The sequence below is a fragment of the Hydra vulgaris genome, chromosome 12 (assembly GCF_038396675.1).
Source record: "Hydra vulgaris chromosome 12, alternate assembly HydraT2T_AEP".
Lineage (NCBI taxonomy): Eukaryota > Metazoa > Cnidaria > Hydrozoa > Anthoathecata > Hydridae > Hydra > Hydra vulgaris.
This window is the reverse complement of record NC_088931.1, coordinates 7,988,190-8,007,500: the sequence shown is the minus strand read 5'-3', so window position 1 is coordinate 8,007,500 and position 19,311 is coordinate 7,988,190. Positions and strand designations below refer to the sequence as shown.

The following is a 19,311-nucleotide window of genomic DNA, read 5'->3' as shown; positions in this document are numbered from 1 at the left end:
AATTTAGATTTAAAATCAAGATAATAAAAAGGTTATAAATAGTTTATAATCTAAACTTTAACTGTAAGTTAAAATAATAAAACAAATAAACATACATAAACATTGTGGCATTGGGGTATCCCATACCACAGATCCATCTTCACTTTCTATGCATTGAGTAAAATCACGACCAACCAATTTGTAACCAGGATCGCATTCATACCGACATATAGTACCATAAACAGGGTTGTTACAAACAGGACTGTTTTTAATAAACCCATTATTTATATTTCCACTTGGATTACAATGCTTAACTAAAAAATAATGTTCCCTTTTAATTAAAAAAAAAACTTAAAAAATCTTCAAAAGGGTATTCAGTCCTTATAACTAAAAATATTATTTTTAAATAATTTTTCAATTTATTATAATAATTTGTTTCTTAAGGCTTGTTTAAAAATTATCAGAGAATAAAAAGTAAAAAAAAATTGAATTAAATTTTTAAAATTAAAAATCAATTGTGCCCCTAAAGGAAATTATCAAACAAACACAAAGTTGATAAAATAGTTGTGAAAAACAAACAAATAATTAAAAAACTATTTTTGTTTTTTAATCAATAAGTAATATTAATAAGAACATGTTATTGCAGAATTGTAATAATAACTGAATTGTAGAGAAACAGTTTACCTGACTTAAAAAGAAAATAAGTTTTTTTAAGTTGCTTTTTTATGATGCTTTTAAAAACTTTAAAATTTATTGTACTTATATTTTGAAATATTATTTATAATTAATATACCTATTATAATCAATATACTTTCAGCAACTCCATGTCAATTGACCCAGGCTAAGTCACAATACTTTTTTATACAGTTGAGAGTACTTAGTAAAATAAAAATTCCTTGAAAATCTTAGTCTCTAGCTCCAAGAAGATCCTGAAATATGACCATTTTACTCTTAGTAGATATTGACCTAGCCCCACTCTTTCCCTCAAAATTGCAATGCTTATTTAGAGGTTTCAAATCCCATAACTTTAAAAATATTTGATCTTTTTAATTAAAAATATGTACCTGGCTATTTTCAGGGGTGACAAATCCAATAAAATGTCTAAAAATTTATTAAGTATCAGTATAAAAAATGATGTAAAAAATTATTATTAAGTACCTGTATTAATCAATTTAAATAAATTTAGGCAACTTTTTGTATACCTGTTTTTAATGCCTGAGAAACTCATGTGGCCTTGATGATAAAAAAAATTTTACAAATTCTAAATTCATTTACCTTTTAGAAAACAAAGGGATTTTGATCTGCAAATGGATAATAATAAATGGATTTCTATATATATGGACCCCTTTTTTGTAGCAGAATATTGTAATTGATTTTTCTCTACCTTCCAGACTAGCTGGAGCTCAGAAACTTTTAGGACGTCCGAAGGGCTAATAAACCTACATATTGAAATTGTTTTTAGGGCTCAAGACACCGAGAGGGAGCTGAATTATGTGCCCCACTTTTTTTAGCAGAATCTTGCAATAGATTTTTGACTACCTTCCTGAAAAACTAGAGCTCTGAAAATTTCAGCATTTGTGTATTCCTGATGAACATGTGTTAAAATGGTTTCCAGGGCAAATTACTAGAGGGTCCATGGGGCTAGGGCACCTGAGGCCAAGCCTACATATTGAGTTTACCTACATTTTTACCAATTTTACTAAAGTAAAGATAAAAAAATATTGTCTTTAAAATTTTTTTGGTTAATACTTGTTCTGTTTCATTTAATTATTTACAATATAACATAAAACAAAAATAAAACAAAAAAATAAAGTGTCAGTTGTTGTTACAGGTGCATCAATGACACAAATTGTGTTGGTAAATAAAACCCAAAATTCATCTGCTCTAGATGGCCAGAAAAGTTTGTTAAAAGGGTCATGCGGGTTCATAAATTTTGCCATAACATCTTTAACAGTTGATAAATTTTAACATCTGCCATCATCGTGAAAAGATTATAATATGATAAACTTCATTTATCATACCAATCCAATGAAACATATCAACACAGTATTTACACAGAATAAACTCATCAAATTTCAATGTATTAATGTTAGTTTGCTGATCAGCATGAGAACTTTAAATACCATAAAACGAAAAAATACTTTTATAATAAAACTCTCGCTTATCCATTTAAAGCTAAATCTATAGATTCTGGGTTAAATTGATGATAGCTTTTAGCTCCAGGATTCTATTTTTTTTCCAGGAGTTCTATTTTTTAAATCTTTTAATAATCAAGTCAGATTGTTAAAATTTTAAAAATGAGAAACCAATAGTGAATAATATAAATAAAACAACGTAAACACCATGGTAACAGAAAACTAAGCATTGAATGATTTCTTATCTTTTTTTGAATTTAAAAGATAATTTTTTGTCTCTTTAACAAGGTTGTTTAATTGGGTAATGCGGTAGTGGTGTAGTGGTAGAGCGCTTGCCTCATAAAGCAAGAAGTTCCAAGTTCCATCCTTGCCACGTCAATGGTAGTACTGCACTCAACTTATTTTTCTCAACGGTAGTACTGCACTTAACTTATTTTTTAAAAATGTTATCTATGAATTTAATAGGTAATAAATTTCTACTATACTAGTGCAATGACAGGTTGTTGTTTTGTTACTGTTAATAGTTCTTAATAAATATAACAACTTGATGTTAACATTTTAGAACTAAATATCAGTTAAAGTAATGATTTTAAAAAGTGATAATTTTCTTTTTTATTGATGTAATGTTATGGCAGGATGTCTTTTTTTCTTTTTCACTGTTAGTTAAGCAACTTGGTGTTAACATTTTAGCATTAAAAAGTATCAACTTTTTTTAATTCAAAAAGTTTAAAATTACAAAGCGTAAAATTCTGTCAAAATCATTACTTTAGATGGATGAATGTTTTTAATTTGTATACTTGCAAATCAAAATTTTTATAAATATATGGATTTTCTTGAAATATTTTAAAAAAGATCATTGAATATAGAATGATCAAAAACTGAATGGAACAAGTGTAAACCAAAAGGTTTTTTGAAGACCTTATCTTCAAAGTTATCTTTACTTTGTTAAAATTAATTTTAAAAAATTTTTCAAGTAGGGCATGACCCACTTTTAAAAATTTTTTTAACAGGAATTCACAAATGCTGAAATTTGAAGATGCTGCTAAAAAAAGTGAGTCATGTGACCCAAACCCACCCCTGGTGTTTTGGGCCCTGGAAACAATATTATTATCTATGTTTGATAGCATTTCAGAAATCCCAAAAGTTTCAGAGCTCCAGCTAGTCTGAAAGGTAGTGAAAATCAAGGCCACATGGGCTTCTTGAGCATCAAAGTTTTAAAAAATTTTTTTAAATTTTTTTAAAAAATTGCCTAAATTTATTTAAATTGATAAATACAGGTACTTAATATTCGTCACCCCTGAAAATAGCCAGGTACAAATTTTTAAGTAAAAAGATTTTTAAAGTTATGTAACTTGAAACCTCTAAACAAGTGTTGCAATTCTGAGGGGACACGAGGGGCCTAGCCAATATCTACTAAAGTAAATGGTCATATTTCTGGATCTTCTCAGAGCTAGAGGCTAAAATTTTCAAGAAATTCTTGATTTACTAAGTTCTTTTAACTGTATAAAAATCAGCAAAATCTGAGATATAGGGTGACATTTTTAAAAATTTCATATATATATATATATATATATATATATATATATATATATATATATATATATATATATATATATATATATATATATATATATATATATATATATATATATATATATATATATATATATATATATATATATATATATATATATATATATATATATATATATATATATATATATATATATATATATATATATATATATATATATATATATATATATATATATATATATATATATATATATATATATATATATATATATATATATATATATATATATATATATATATATATATATATATATATCGTCCCCTCAGTATTATCTTGTTCTATCTACAAATTTTTTTTTTTTTGCAAAAACCAATTTTTATTGTTTAAAAAAGTATAATGTATTATTTCCACTTATCAATAAATTATTACCTTCTCTGCTTCGTCAAGATTTATTCAATTTGACTTTGTTCTAATTACAATTTTACGCATTTTGTTAGTTTTATCTTATTCTATTTCACTTTTTTAAAACATTTTAGTATTATAATGTTCTAATGCCCAAATCTGCAAATCAATGTTGTAGCGCAAGTCACGTGACTTTTTATTTTGATATTTTCAAAATGTCGTCAAGTAAGTTTATTGGTTTAGTTACAAAAGAAACAGTTGACTTTGAATTACTTAATACCGACTCGTAAGTAGTTTATATTACTATGGTAATTTTAAAATTTGAAAATAAAAAGGAAAATTTTATTTTTCCGATAATTGGATTCCATTTTATGTTCTTTTAATGATAAAATAGTCAACTATTATATCGTGCATTATCAACTATTATATAAATATTGTGCATTAAAGGGTTAAAATAACTTAAGACTAGCTCTCATACACAGTACTAGTAGTTAACTAACTATAAATCTATATGTATAACTATATATATATATATATAACTATATGTATAACTATATATATTGTGCCTTTAAATAACTATATATATATTGTGCAAAGTCTTTAAGTAAGACTAAGTTCTTTATAATATTTATTTCCTAACTGTAAAAAAATAACTTATATTACCCTGCTAATTATGCGGTAGTGGTGTAGTGGTAAGAGCGCTCGCTTCATAAGCGAGAGGTTCGGAGTTCGACTCCCACCACGTCCCTGGAAGTACCGCGCTCAACTTAGTTTCTCCGCGCAGCGGCCTTGCTCGGAAAGGTTTGTGTTTCGGAGTTAAAGGGTTGAGAGAGGGTTGTACCACGAATAACAACTAAAAATAAAAATAAAAATAAAAACACAAAAAATTGAGTAGCCTCCTCGACTGTAGTGGCCCCCCTCGGGCCTTAGGGAGGTAAATAATCTAAAAAAAAAAAAAAAAAAATTACGATGCTTATGAAACTCCAATTGTCATTAATTTTTGATTTTTTTTTAATATTATGTTGTTTTTAAATGTAGCTAAAGTTTATACTTTTTATTTCTACAGTGTCGATTCAAGTTTCCGCAATAAGCTACTACATACGGATTTAAAAATAGTTGTGCCAATAGAGCAACTCTCGACAAAAAAAAAAGTTGGACGTAAAAGAACCCGAAATCCAGATAGCTGGAAATGCAATGTCAATAAAAAAAGGCGTCAAGCTGGCCAGGAGTATAAAAGCAGGAATAAAGTGATAAGAAGAAAGAGAGAGATCAATAATGAGAAGGACTGCACTAACTGTAAATTTAAATGCCACATTTATTTTCCGCAAGAGCAACGGGAGTTACTATTTAACAAATTTTGGGGACTCAATGATGACCTCAAAGCACACTTTTATAGTGAAAATACAACACGTATTGTGAAAAAAACTAAACAAACACTTGCAATTTCATCGAGGCGGCAATACTCATTTGCCTACTTTTTTCACCTGGCAGGGATTCCCATCAGAGTTTGCAAACCTTTCTTTTTAAACACTCTTGACATAAGCCAACAAAGAATTTCATATTTTTATAAACATTTCCAAACAGATACAAACACGCCTACCCCAAGAAAACAAGGTAAACATACAAAAAAGAAAATTCCTGACGCGGTCAGAGATAGCGTTAGGAAACACATATATAGTATTCCGGTTATAGACTCGCATTATTGCCGTGCTAATACAAATAGAAAATACTTTGAGTCTGAATTGTCTATTAGTCGACTGTATGAGCTTTACCAAGACTTTTGTCAGCAAAAACGATTTCAACCGGCTAAAAAGCACTTATAGTCTGAAATTTTTTTAACTGAGTTCAATATTTCTTTCCAGCAAAGAAAAAAAGATAGGTGTGATAAGTGTGAAATTTTTAAAATCAAAAGTGCTGAAGGTATTTTAAGTGATTGTAAACGGGCTCAGCATCTAAGTCATATTGAACAAAAAGAAGATGCACGCGAAGAGCGCAAAAAAGACAGACAGTCAGGACATCCTGTTCTCTGTTTTGATTTACAAAATGTTTTAACAGTTCCCAAGGCTGAGATATCCAACTTCTTTTATCTTAGGAAGCTGTCTGTTTATAACATGACAGCACATCTTTCTTGAGATAAAGATGTTTATTGTTGTATCTGGTCTGAAAGCCAATCTGGCAGAGCCAGAAATGATTTGGCATCTGCAATCCTACGAATTTTAGAATCTGTGCTTACCACCCATCCACAACTTAAGAACCTCATTTTATGGTCAGATTCTTGCGTTCCGCAAAATAGAAACAGTATTATGAGCACGGCAATAAAGCATTTTTTAAATGCTCATCCTGATGTTGAATTTTTCACTCAAAAGTTTTCTGCAAGCGGACATGGCTGTGTTCAAGAGGTTGATGCGGTTCATAGCAGCATTGACCAAAAATTAAAAAAAACTAAGGTATACAGTCCACTGGGTCTGATCAGAATACTAAAGTCTGTTAGGCGACAGAAACCTTTCAATATCCTGCAGATGAAAGATGTTGATTTTTTAAATATTCAAGCTGGAGCTAAAAGCTATAACTTTACCAAAGTGCCCTTTACTCAAGTAAAGCAATTAAAATACTATTCCAATCATCCTTTTACTGTTTCATTTAAAACAAAACATGCAGACGGCTTCACCTCAGTTTTTGCAGGTGCCCAATCATTAAGAAAAAAGAAATCTACAGCATATTCCATAACTGCACCAAAACTGTCAATTCAGACCAAAAAAAGCCACTTACTTTCAAAAGAAAAGAATGAAGATATTAAAAAAAATGATGCCCTACATGCCTGAGATTGATAGAAATTATATGGCAACTCTTTGTGTTTAGTAATTCATGTGCATCTCCCATGTACTTTTCTTAATTATTTTTATGTCTTAATATAATTGTTTCATGAAAAAAAATTTTTTTTACTTAAACACAACCAAATAATGTCTAAAACAGGGGTGGATCTAGGTCATTGTCCTAGGGGGGAGGGGGTTATATGACCAAAAAAAATGATTTTTTCAGCTAAAACCACTGTTTCATTTGATCATTTTTCTAACTAAGTTCAATAATTCTTTCCGGCAAAGAAAAAAAGATAGGTGTAATTAGTGTAAATTTTTTAAAATCAAAAGTGCTGAAGGTACTTTAAATGATTGTGAACGGGCTCAGCATCTAAGTCATATTGAACAAAAATAAGATGCACGCGAAGAGCGTAAAAAATGCTTATAAATTAGTTTACTAATTAATATATTAAATGTGTATATAACTAACTTTTTTTTGCCAAAAATTCAAATGTTGCAAAATAATATTTTGTATTTTTATTTTTTTTTTAATTTCTATCAATAATATTTTGAAGATTGATAATTCTTAAGATGAGGGGGGGGGGAGGGGGATACTCCCATCTTTGTACCCGTCCTTGGTAAGAAATACATTCAAAACATTCACCAAATAAGACATTTGTGCATATTTGGACAAACTATAATTAAAAAAACCCAAAGAAATTGACATAGAACATTATACAATTTTTGTATTTTGTAAAGTTTGTCAGTAATTTGTTCTCAAAAGTCAAAAATCATTTTTTTAAACACTAAATACACAATAATTTTCTAAAAATGGTTTATAAGGGTATTATATTTTGACCTTGACAATTTTATAATAACAAAATTTGGTGCAAAGTTTATTTTGAACATTTTTAGGGCTTTTGAAAATTCAAATGCCTTTTTTTCAAATCCATAGTTTAGCGACATAGAACAAGATAATACTGAGGGGACGATATATATATATATATATATATATATATATATATATATATATATATATATATATATATATTAATAAAAAAAAATATGAATATAGTTAAGTTATATAGCAGACCATTATTGGCTGCTTAGACTACCCCAATTATTTTATAACAAATGTTTTACAAACCATTACTTAAAAAGTTTACAATAGGGATCTTGACTCAAACATTCAATATCATAATATAACTTTGTTAACTATAAAAACAAAATTTTTATCATTTCTAAACACAAGCTAAAAAACTAACAATAGATTTGAATTGTTATTCAGTCAGATACACAACTATCAAAGCTGATAGTTGCAGTTACATATAAAGTTGATAGTTGCATATTAAGCTGATAGTTTCATTTAAAACTGATGGTTGCATATAAAACTGATGGTTGCATATAAAATTGATGGTTGCATATAAAACTGATAGTTGCATACAAGGCTGATAGTTGCATATAAAACTGGTATAGTTGCATATAAAACTAATAGTTGCATACAAAGCTGATAGTTGCATATAAAACTGATAGTTGCATATAAAACTGATAGTTGCATACAAGGCTGATAGTTGCATATAAAACTGGTATAGTTGCATATAAAACTAATAGTTGCATACAAAGCTGATAGTTGCATATAAAACTGATAGTTGCATACAAGGCTGATAGTTGCATATAAAACTGGTATAGTTGCATATAAAACAAATAGTTGCATACAAAGCTGATAGTTGCATATAAAACTGATAGTTGCATGTAAAACTGATAGTTGCATACAAGGCTGATAGTTGCATATAAAACTGATAGTTGCATACAAGGCTGATAGTTGCATATAAAACTGATAGTTGCTTAGCTGAATAAGTAGTTTTAAGAAAAAAACTATATTTCGATATACATATTTATAATATATCTAAGTAATTTATATATATATATATATATATATATATATATATATATATATATATATATATATATATATATATATATATATATATATACCTGTAGTCTAATAAAAGAAACAAATTTTATATGAAATTTTGAAAAATAAAATTCAAACAAAATAACTGATTTTAAATTAAAAACTTTTATGGAGATATATATACTTTTAGAAAAAGATTTTTTCAAAATTTTAAGAAAAGGTTTTTGAGCCCACTGCATTAATGGCCATTGTCTTTTAGCACTAATTTTGCCAAACTTTCTTTTATTCTGATTTTTTTTTTAATAATAAAAATAAATTATCATTGAGTGACAACAAGAAGAATCTTATGTTTACTTAATTTCAAGGACAACAGTTCTATTTTTGCTTTGTTTCAGCTGGGGTAAAATATTTCTTTTTTGACACTGTGTTGATTTTATGCAATATTTTAAGAACAGTATGTTGTCTAAGTAAATATATTTGCATTAAATGCACATTTCTGTGAATAAACTTAATACTCAAAACTTTGTTTTCAATTTTATATGTGTAGTCAAACAGCTCTTGACAGAATGATGCAATTCAGAATGAACTCAGAACTACACAACTTCATGGTAACTGAGTGTAACAAACAACTAAATTTAAATTATTTTTGAAACATAAAACTTGTTGTGTAAAACAATAAACTACATGTTTTGTATAATGACTGTCAATTTAATACTTTAATATAAAAAAAAAACTAAATTAAACTGAAAAAATTACTTTTGCATGGGTCCAAATCCTTCTTATTTAGACCTGGGGTGCCACTGTAACCAATATTGCATTTGCATTCTGAGATGGTCATAGCTGGAATATTCCTTTCAACAGTATGTGAATTTTTTGGACATGGTTTGCATTTTTCTGTTATATAGCCACGTTTATCTCCATATGTGTCTTTTGGACATCCTAATATTAAAAAAATAAGATTAAAAAATTACTTTTATTCTTTTATTTAAAACTTTGTTATTTGTTATTTATATTTTATTATTAAGAAAATTATAAGATATTATTTTCTTATAAAATAAATTTAAATATAAATTTAACATTACAAAATGGTTGGTGAATAAAAAAGTAATTCAAAAAAAAGTAAAGATTTCAAAACTCTAAAGGAATTCAACAAAAAAAACTTTTGTAAAATAAAATCTATTCTTAAATCATGGGCATAGTCTAATAGCTAAAAAAAATTACATCAAGAACACTATAAGTCTATGGTAAAAAACACAGGTCTATGGTTAAGTTACATGTGGTAGTATACTAGTAATTGAACACTCAGATCACATTCAAAAGATTTAAATCCACACTATACTACAATCAAGATGTTTTAGGTACAAATCCACCCAATGCCTCAGGAAGTACCACTTTTGTTGTACTTCCAGTTTCTACAAGGAAGTACAACAAACGTGACCTCAAAGAAACAATTAGTACCACATTTGTTGTACTAATTGTTTCTTTGAGGTCTTGTTTAACTATGCTTTTGTTTATGAGTTAAGGGCTTAAAGACTTACATTCATGATCAAATTATATTTTAAAATTTGGGTTGACTGACAAGTTAAGTTCATTTAAAACTATCAAATGAACTATTAATTATGAGTGATTATTGACCAATATTAGGTCTCTCTAAAATTTAAGAATTTCATTCAAACAAATTATTAATTATCTTGCTAAATAGTATATTCTAGAATAACCAATACTGTTTTAAAAACTACTAAAAATTTAGTAATTCTTCTTAATCAAAGAATAATTGGTTCCTTTGAAAAGTCAAAAAGCCCCAAGCATTATTGATTTTTATTATAAAAACAACACTTCCCCTTAAATGTAGTAGTCTTCTCTATAATCTTGGAGAGATGAATTTAATAAAAATAATAATAATGCTATCATCATTAAAAAAAACTACTTTTTAGTAATAATAACTTTTTAGTTTTTAGTAGTAAACTAGATCTGTTTTAAAAGGTTTTATTATTTTTAACAAAAGACTTACAAAATTGCAATTAAAAATCAGGAAATAAATCAGAAAAACACAGTGATGAAAGAAAATCCTAGATAACTTCTAGTTTGTTTTTTTTAATGTGTCGAAACTGTGAATTACTGTAAAGTTTTTTAATGTGGGAATCACTTTTTTAATGTGAGAATCACTGTGAAGGCTCACTTGACTAAAGTCAGGAAATTGCATTTTAAGGTGTAGGACCATGGTAGTACGTTTAGAAAAAAATAATAGATATAAACTTACAATGAAACAGAAGTTTAAGTTTGGATGCTAGAGCACCCTTAACCAAATTTATAACGTGTTTTGGAGCAATTTAAAACAAAAATGTAAGAAGTAAAGTCTTGATAAATCATTAGGAGACTTATTTCAGATAAAAGAACAGCATTTCATACAAGGACTAATAAGAAATTAATTGAGGTAGAGAATAAAATCAAGAGTTAAAAAAAACACACTTTCTAAAACTACTGGTTTTGTAAAAGTTAAGGTCGTCGCGTGGCAAGTTTAAATCTTTTTCTTTTTTAATTTTTGTTATTTAAAATGCAATTTAAAACAATTTTATAGTTAATTTTATAGTTTATTGTATTCTAAATATATGTGAATAATACGTACACTTTTTCTTTTTCAGCAAACTAAACTTATTTGTAGAAAACTTTAAAATTAAAATTATAAATACTTAAGAAACTTTGAACAGATGAACAGATATTTAAAAAAATTTAAACAAAATCTTTATTCTAAGCTTTTTGATTTTAACCTCTCTACCTTTTGCATTTTTTTTTTGCATGTGTTTGAAACAAATTTTTAAAGTTATTTTAAACAAATACATTATTCAAAGATACAAAAAAATCAGTAGTGAGTAGCTTTCTCAGTTGCAGCTACCCACTCAGCTTAGAAGAGATGAATACAGAATATATATATATATATATATATATATATATATATATATATATATATATATATATATATATATATATATATATATATATATATATATATATATATATATATACATATATATATATATATATATATATATATATATATATATATATATATATATATATATATACATATATATATATATATATATATATATATATATATATATATATATATATATATATATATATATATATATATATATATATATATATGTATATATATATATATATATATATATATATATATATATACATATATATATATATATATATATATATATATATATATATATATATATATATATATATATATATATATATATATATATATATATATATATATATATATATATATATATATATATATATATATATATATATATATATATATGGATCATAAAAGAATATCATAAAATGAATCCTGACCACTCCTAATATAATGGTAAAATCATAAGGGAAACTGATGAAGAAGAAAAATGAGACGTTTCAGATCTGCTTTGTTTATTTCAATTAAATTATAGTCTGAACTAACTATACTTTATGTAAAATGTTAGACTAACATGCTCAAAAACTAGACCATATCTTTATTTTATTATAATATCAAACATGTAACTTGTTAAAGTATTATTCAATTATTCCAAAAAGCCAGTAAAAAGGGTGGTCCTTTTGGAATGACAGTCATGCTTATAGAGTATAAACAAGTATTTGTTTAAGAGAAGTTGTTTATCCATGCCACAATATATAATATAGATACACAACTTCTCTTACCTAAATGTATTTACTGTCTATCAGTATTCTTATAAATTTTAGACAGAGAATGGATATTCATTTAAATCTTTATTTTTAATTATCTTTATTTTCTAATAATAAAAAAAAGATCTGAGAAAATATATTGCAAGAGGAATATACAAAAAAAAGAAAAAAAGAAAAAATTGTATTGTTCTATTACATGGTTGCTAATAGTATTGATGTTAGAGGCGGTGGTGATTGCACTAGTGGTGATAGTGGTAGTGGTGACTGTGGTAGTGATGATTGTGATGCAGTCATTGTGTTTGTGGTTATTAAAGTAGTGGTAATTGTGGTTAAAGTGGTAATTGCTAGCTGTAATACAAATACTTACTCAAGCAAGTATTTTTATTTATATCTTTCTCTGCAGTACCATACCATCCCCGTTGACAAACACATCGATAATCCCCTGATAAAAGGTTACAACCACATTCTGCATATTCATCACATTCACCGCACAGACTATGTGAAACAGCCATAGTTTCATAATCATGTTCATAAGGATCTAAAATAAAAGAATAATAGTTTCACTTTCACATTTTCTTTTTCATTGAACTTTTTTATGTAAATTTTTATTTCATTTTTTAACTTTAATTTTACTGCTATATTTTTTTATTTTGACTTTTAAAGCAGAATCCAACTTATTATAAGAAAAATTTGCAACTTAATAAATTGAAATCTTAAAAGAAAAAAAAAGTTTGCAAATAATGTCAGTATGGTTGTACCATTATATATATATATATATATATATATATATATATATATATATATATATATATATATATATATATATATATGTAGTACAATCATCGACTGATAAATAGCCTGACACGCAGAAGAGTGCTGCTACATCAACTGAGGGTTCGGCATGAGGCAGCAATCTTTTCATTCATTATTCTTCATTTTCTTATTTTTCTAAAAAAGCCAGATCAATTTGGATACGCAAAAAAAGTGAGCAAATGCTCACATAAATATGCTATAATAGATATATATAGATACATAAATATATATATATATATATATATATATATATATATATATATATATATATATATATATATATATATATATATATTTCAACTAGTTTCTTCGTGCAGTATCCTTTTTTGTCAAGGTTCGTGTTTCAAAGATATAGAGTTAAAAGAGGGCTGTAACCACAACTAGAAAAAGCCTCTTAAACTGTAGTGGCCTTGGGTGAACTGAAGTAATATATATATATATATATATATATATATATATATATAATATATATATATATATATATATATATATATATATATATATATATATATATATATATATGTAACTTTGTTAAAGAAGACATGATAATTTGATATACTACTGATAGATGGCAAGATAGCCACTGCACTTTACAGCTACTAATTCCAGTCATGTTGTTCAAATCCTGATTCAACACCAAGTCAAGAAAACCAACTTCATATTATTTTCAGTTTGCCATTAACTCCAACCAGATTAAAGTATATCAATACTTCAGGAATGTATTTAGAGTATGGAGTGTTTGCCTAAAGTTAGCTATGAAGCTAAAGCGAATGAATGGACATATAGGTCGGCTGAAGATAAAGATAAAGTCATAGAAAATTTAATTCAATCTAAGTTCAGAAATAAATTTAGAACTGGTAATTGGTTTAATTGGTTTGGTGGTTCTGATCATTTCAATATTGCTCGACAATTTTTCTGAAAAGCAAAACAAACAGTAATTTTGATGTTGATTTGGCTTTGATTAAAAAAATTCCACTTTGTGCAATGTATATTTTATCTAGTTCCATGATTTTTACAAAATTCTCAGAGCTTGCATTAAATCTTGATATAAAGGTGGCAGAATGTTAATCAGATTGCATTACCAATTGGTATTAAGTGAAAATACCCAAGAAACGCATAATAAAGAATATAAAAAGTTTGGCAAGTTTTATTCAAGTGTTCGCATTCAAAGAAGACCTTTTTTGATATTTTTACAACAACTAAATATGCTAATAAAGAAAACTTTCAAGACATTGTTGTGTAACTCTTAAAAAAACGACTCTTATTTTGTAAATATCAAGAACTCTGCATAACTTTGGACATTTTATTTTTATAGATAAATGTTCATGTAGTTGTTGCTCGGACTTACATTTTACATAAATATTTTATGTAAATATGTAGACCTACCACTTACTAACCTTTTTTTATTCCTAGAACAGTGTTCAAGCTTGTATAATACAGTGGTATTATTGAAAAATGAAAATTTCAATAAAATGTGTTAATTCATTTTTCGCGTAGGGTGACTGTCCAACCAACTGTTCTCCTTTAGGCTAAACTTTAGGCCAACCGTCCTCCTTTAGGCTAAAGGAGGACGGTTGGTCACCCTTAACAAAAACTAGAAAATGCCCTCCTAAAGTTTAGAAAGACATGTCTTTCTTTTTTGCCAGTTAACCTTGGTCCTTGTTTAACTTTTACTAAAAAGTTTTTAGCTTGATAACTAGCCCACTTCATTATTTAATTCTTTGGATATGGATTCACCATACACCTTTTTATCGACTGAATCATTTTCTTCAGTTTAAAAACTTATCGCATGATTGATCTCATATATTCAAATCTGATTGATTCGAACATACGATATTTCTTCGAATGCTAGTAGTTTAGACCATTCGAAAGAGTTTTTTGCGTTAAAATTCTTATTCATGCGTTAGGGAGCATTCATACGCAGAATGGAACATACGCAGTAAAACCACTGATTCAGGACCCACTCTCTTCCAAGAACGGATCCACAGACAGGGTGATGGGGGTGATCGCACCCTCCCCCTACCCTACTTAGACTATAAACTTTCGATTTAGTTTTATATTCCTATAAATTTAACACAGCTTATTGTTTAAAAAAGAATAAATTAATTTAAATAGGGTGTTTAAAAATAATATGAAACTTTAATAAATTAGAAAATACGAACTTTCGTCCTTTTAAAGTAGCCTTTCTTCCCTCCTCCACACCCATAACAGATGTTTTGGATCCACCAAAACAAAAAACTAAAAAAAATCGCCACACATGTGTGGCGTATAATATGTATACTACATACTATACGCCACACATACCTACTACTATACTACCCCTCCTTACTAGATGGTCTGATGCGCCCCTGTCTTCCCTCTTGTACGCACCTGTATTCTATAAATGACCCCCTTCTCTCTGCGTTCGTAATTGCATTTTTTTTCTTTCTCGGGTTGTAATTAGGATGCATGAATACCTTATAAATATAGAATTAGTCGACGAATTTGATGGGGTAGGCGTAGGGTGGTGGTGACGACCACTGGAAGCAAAATAACCTATTCCTAGTAATCGCCACTAAAAAAAACTTGCTTTTTTTTCCACTTTTTTTTGTATACTGTAAATCCATAAAGATAAATATAAAGTAAATATAAAGTACTGTAAATCTATTAAGGTATATAATAAGATATATGTTTATTATATATAAACCAAGCATAACACGAATAATTCCACTATACAGTATAAATCATAATTAAATAAAAACTAAGTATAAGATGTTAAAGTAAACAACAAAGAACAAAACAAACTGAGAATAACAAAGAACAATAATAAAGACTTTCGATGCCCCAATCCAAATTCTAAGTAACAAGGTAACAGTTTCTTTGTGTGCTCTCCATAAATCAGTAGATAAATAGACTCGCAGCTCACTTAATCAGTATCTAAATCTCATTCCTAAATCAGTATTTAATCCCTTTTGTGACCTGGCAAACTTGTTCTAGTTGCGAACTTTATATAGAACAATATATAAAGCGACCTTTTCACTAAGCCCTAAATTAGATTCGATACAAGCTCAACAAAGTAATGACTAAAATTTCAATCGAGTTTTAAACCGTTATAAACTTATTCGGAACCTATGAAAAACATTTCTTCCTTGAGAATACTTTCCTCTATACTGGACATCTGTCTATCATCTTTTTAAATCTTTTAACTAACACTCACCCTAGCATGATCTTACTTCCTACTTTCTTAAAGCTCGTATAAGCACGAGCGCACGTTTTCCAAACAAGTGATCAGACATTGTCTAATTGCGAAAATTTTGTTATAGAGAAAAAGTCAAAACCTCCAGTCAAAAAGAAAATGGCGTATGCTAATCGTATTTGTATTCAAATCGTAGTTTGTCAATGCAAAGTAAAGAAGAAACTCCAAAGCAGCATCTTATTCAGGTAAGAACAATTTATATAGCCCAATTGACTACTCAACAGCCCAGCTGTTGTTTTATTAAATTAGTAAAAAATTAGATAAAAACATTTCTACATTTTATCTATTAATGTCATTTTCTCTCTTTTTTAGATTCCACGCAATTACATGACCGGAGATTTTTAGTGTAATTTATAATTTAACTTTAATTTGTTTCTTGCTGGTGGTCGCCATTTAGTTCTTTCGGGGGCTATTTATTATCGAAGATCATTTATTCTATGAGCATTATAAAGCCCAACTCTCGATCTATAGACTAAAACAAAAAGATTTATAGTTTATGAAAATACGAGAGATTAATGAATATTTATATCGGACTAAGCCTGAAAAAGCAAGTTAATAATACAATTAAGTATTTAAAGTATTTGGATAGAAGTGCAAAAAATGTCTTTAGCGGTTGGTTAATTTGCAAAATTTTAATAAAGACCATCTATCAAAAGAGATTGTTGGACAAAAAATGGTTGCAATATTTCAAGACTATAATGGTAGCAGACAAGTATGCAGAAACTCTAAAGATGGTCTAATATATATTTGTAATACCAGGTGTGAATGTTTAATTTCATGGAACAAAATTAGACAATTATTAGCAGTGCTAATGTTTCAACAAAGCAAAATAAATTTTTATCAGAGTGGTTATTCCGACTAAACATAGTTATATAAATTTAAATACCCTTGCCAGCTTATGTGACAGTGCAACATGTTAATGTTAGCGCGGAATGTTTGTGTGCGAGAGAATCATTATTCTCTTTACTTTCATATTCTTCATATTCACTCTTATTCTTCTCTTTATGAAAAAAAAGTGTTAGAAATCAAAAAAGGTCACCCGATGTCTTTCGACTTTTTGACTTTTTGGAATGGCGCGAGGGTGCTATTGATAAAAAAAAATTTTTTACCTTTTTTTTAACCATAACAAAATTAAATTTTTGATCCTAAATTCGAGACAAAAAGTTTTATAAATATGTTTTAATACTGTTTGTTTGGATTCAAATCATTTTTCCCGACAACTTTATAAACGATTTAAAAAATCCAGTAAACTATTTTAATATACTCACTATAAATGACATTTATAATTTTAGATGGTTTAACTTTTCATATTTTATAACTTTGTAATATTTAGTTGTTGTTGTTTTTTTCAGGTTTAATTTATCTTTTCAGGTTTAATTTATTTTGTTACCTTTTGGTTTGTTACCTTCTAAATATTAATCAAGTTTAAATTTAATCAACCATGTTTGTTAAACCTAAAAACTGAAGTAAGAAGGTGAAATTTCAAAAGAATTGTAGTTATTGTCATTGTTAAAAAATATACCTCCTCTTATGTTGTGAGCGAGATTTCCAAGATCAGTAAAATCTTTAGAAAACAAAAAAAGATTTTTTTCTGTGGCTAATCCCTCCAATACTGCTCTATCTGGAGCTGATGTTACGCCAATTGTATATACTTCAACCAAGCCTAAACGAAGGTTATGGGCAATATCGTGTGGATTTCTTGCCATTCCATCATTGTACGTAACACCACGACCATTCGGATTATCCATTACATTTCCTTCACCGTCGCTTAAAAGGATAACTACTCTGTTTGTTTTATGTCTTTTTTTATGTGTGTCTGGATTGCTATCGAGTTCTCGAAAAATGTTTAACGAGTCTTGAAGAGCGCCTCTTAAATTTGTCATTCCTCCGTACAAACGAATTTTTTCAAAATCTTTTTTGAACTTACATTTATGCATAGAATAGTCTGGTCTCAAAATATAGTTAATGTCTACTTTATGACTCGTCCCAAAGGTACCAACTGCAATACGAGTGGCGTTAAATGAAATGTGTACTTTACTCAATAATGCGTTAATAAATGTTTTTCCAATGTCAAAACCAGTCATTGTTACTCCTTGGAAAGATCCAGTCGAGTACATACTTCCCGAACTATCTAAAAGAATAACTAAATCGGATGCTCCGTGTTCAACCTCATTTGACCAACAATTCATAAACTCCAATTGTGTGTCAGGAATTTGGCCTGTTAATGGCCTCTTGTTTATACAACGTTTTTGTCCTTCAATAAAATTGATAAAAAGAAACCCCAAAAAAGCAACAGTGTTGAAAAACATCTTCAATATCTAATAAACTTCATTAAAACAAAATATACGGCAGTTTTTATGATTGTATATTTTATTATGTTTGTTCAGATTTTGATCTGAATAAATGTTTTATAACTAAAGAAACTGGTTTTTTTATATACTTTGTTTAAATTGCGCTATATTTAACATTTTACCCATCTAAATTTTCTCTTCATACATGTTTAAAATTGTAGTTATGAATTACTATTAATACGTTTTAAATGTTCTTTTGCACGGGTCGTAAAAACATTAACTTATTTAAGAGCTTAAAAGGGATCTTTACGCCCTCCCGTAAAAAGTTTAGTTCTGTTATTCTTAGCTTAGCTCTTTAAGAATTAAGTTATATAGAACATTCACGTATAAACTTAAGAAATATAGATGCAACTTTTAAATTATTAATTGACCATGCCAATTTTTTATCTGTTATATTGAAAATTTTAATATAACGCCTCACTTTGCTAGAAATTTTGCTGG

At 27.6% G+C, this 19,311-nt stretch overlaps 1 protein-coding gene across 3 annotated transcripts in view; it reads right to left on the bottom strand.

Moving 5' to 3' along the window:
- LOC100210803 (sushi, von Willebrand factor type A, EGF and pentraxin domain-containing protein 1) overlaps positions 1–18,896 on the bottom strand; it is a 101,665-nt gene extending 82,769 nt beyond the window's left edge. The window contains exons 1-4 of one of the 3 annotated variants that reach the window (XM_065811419.1): positions 18,042–18,896; positions 12,839–13,009; positions 9,520–9,702; positions 96–293 (exon numbers count right to left, since the gene is read on the bottom strand). In XM_065811419.1, coding sequence (XP_065667491.1) covers positions 96–293; positions 9,520–9,702; positions 12,839–13,009; positions 18,042–18,828 — 1,339 coding nt within the window. In that variant the 5' untranslated portion in view covers positions 18,829–18,896. Of the gene's footprint in view, positions 1–95; positions 294–4,080; positions 4,230–9,519; positions 9,703–12,838; positions 13,010–14,681; positions 15,042–18,041 lie in introns of those variants that run through there. The other 2 variants (XM_065811420.1, XM_065811421.1) reach the window with 2 other exon arrangements.
- Between the last annotated feature and the right edge of the window lie 415 nt (positions 18,897–19,311).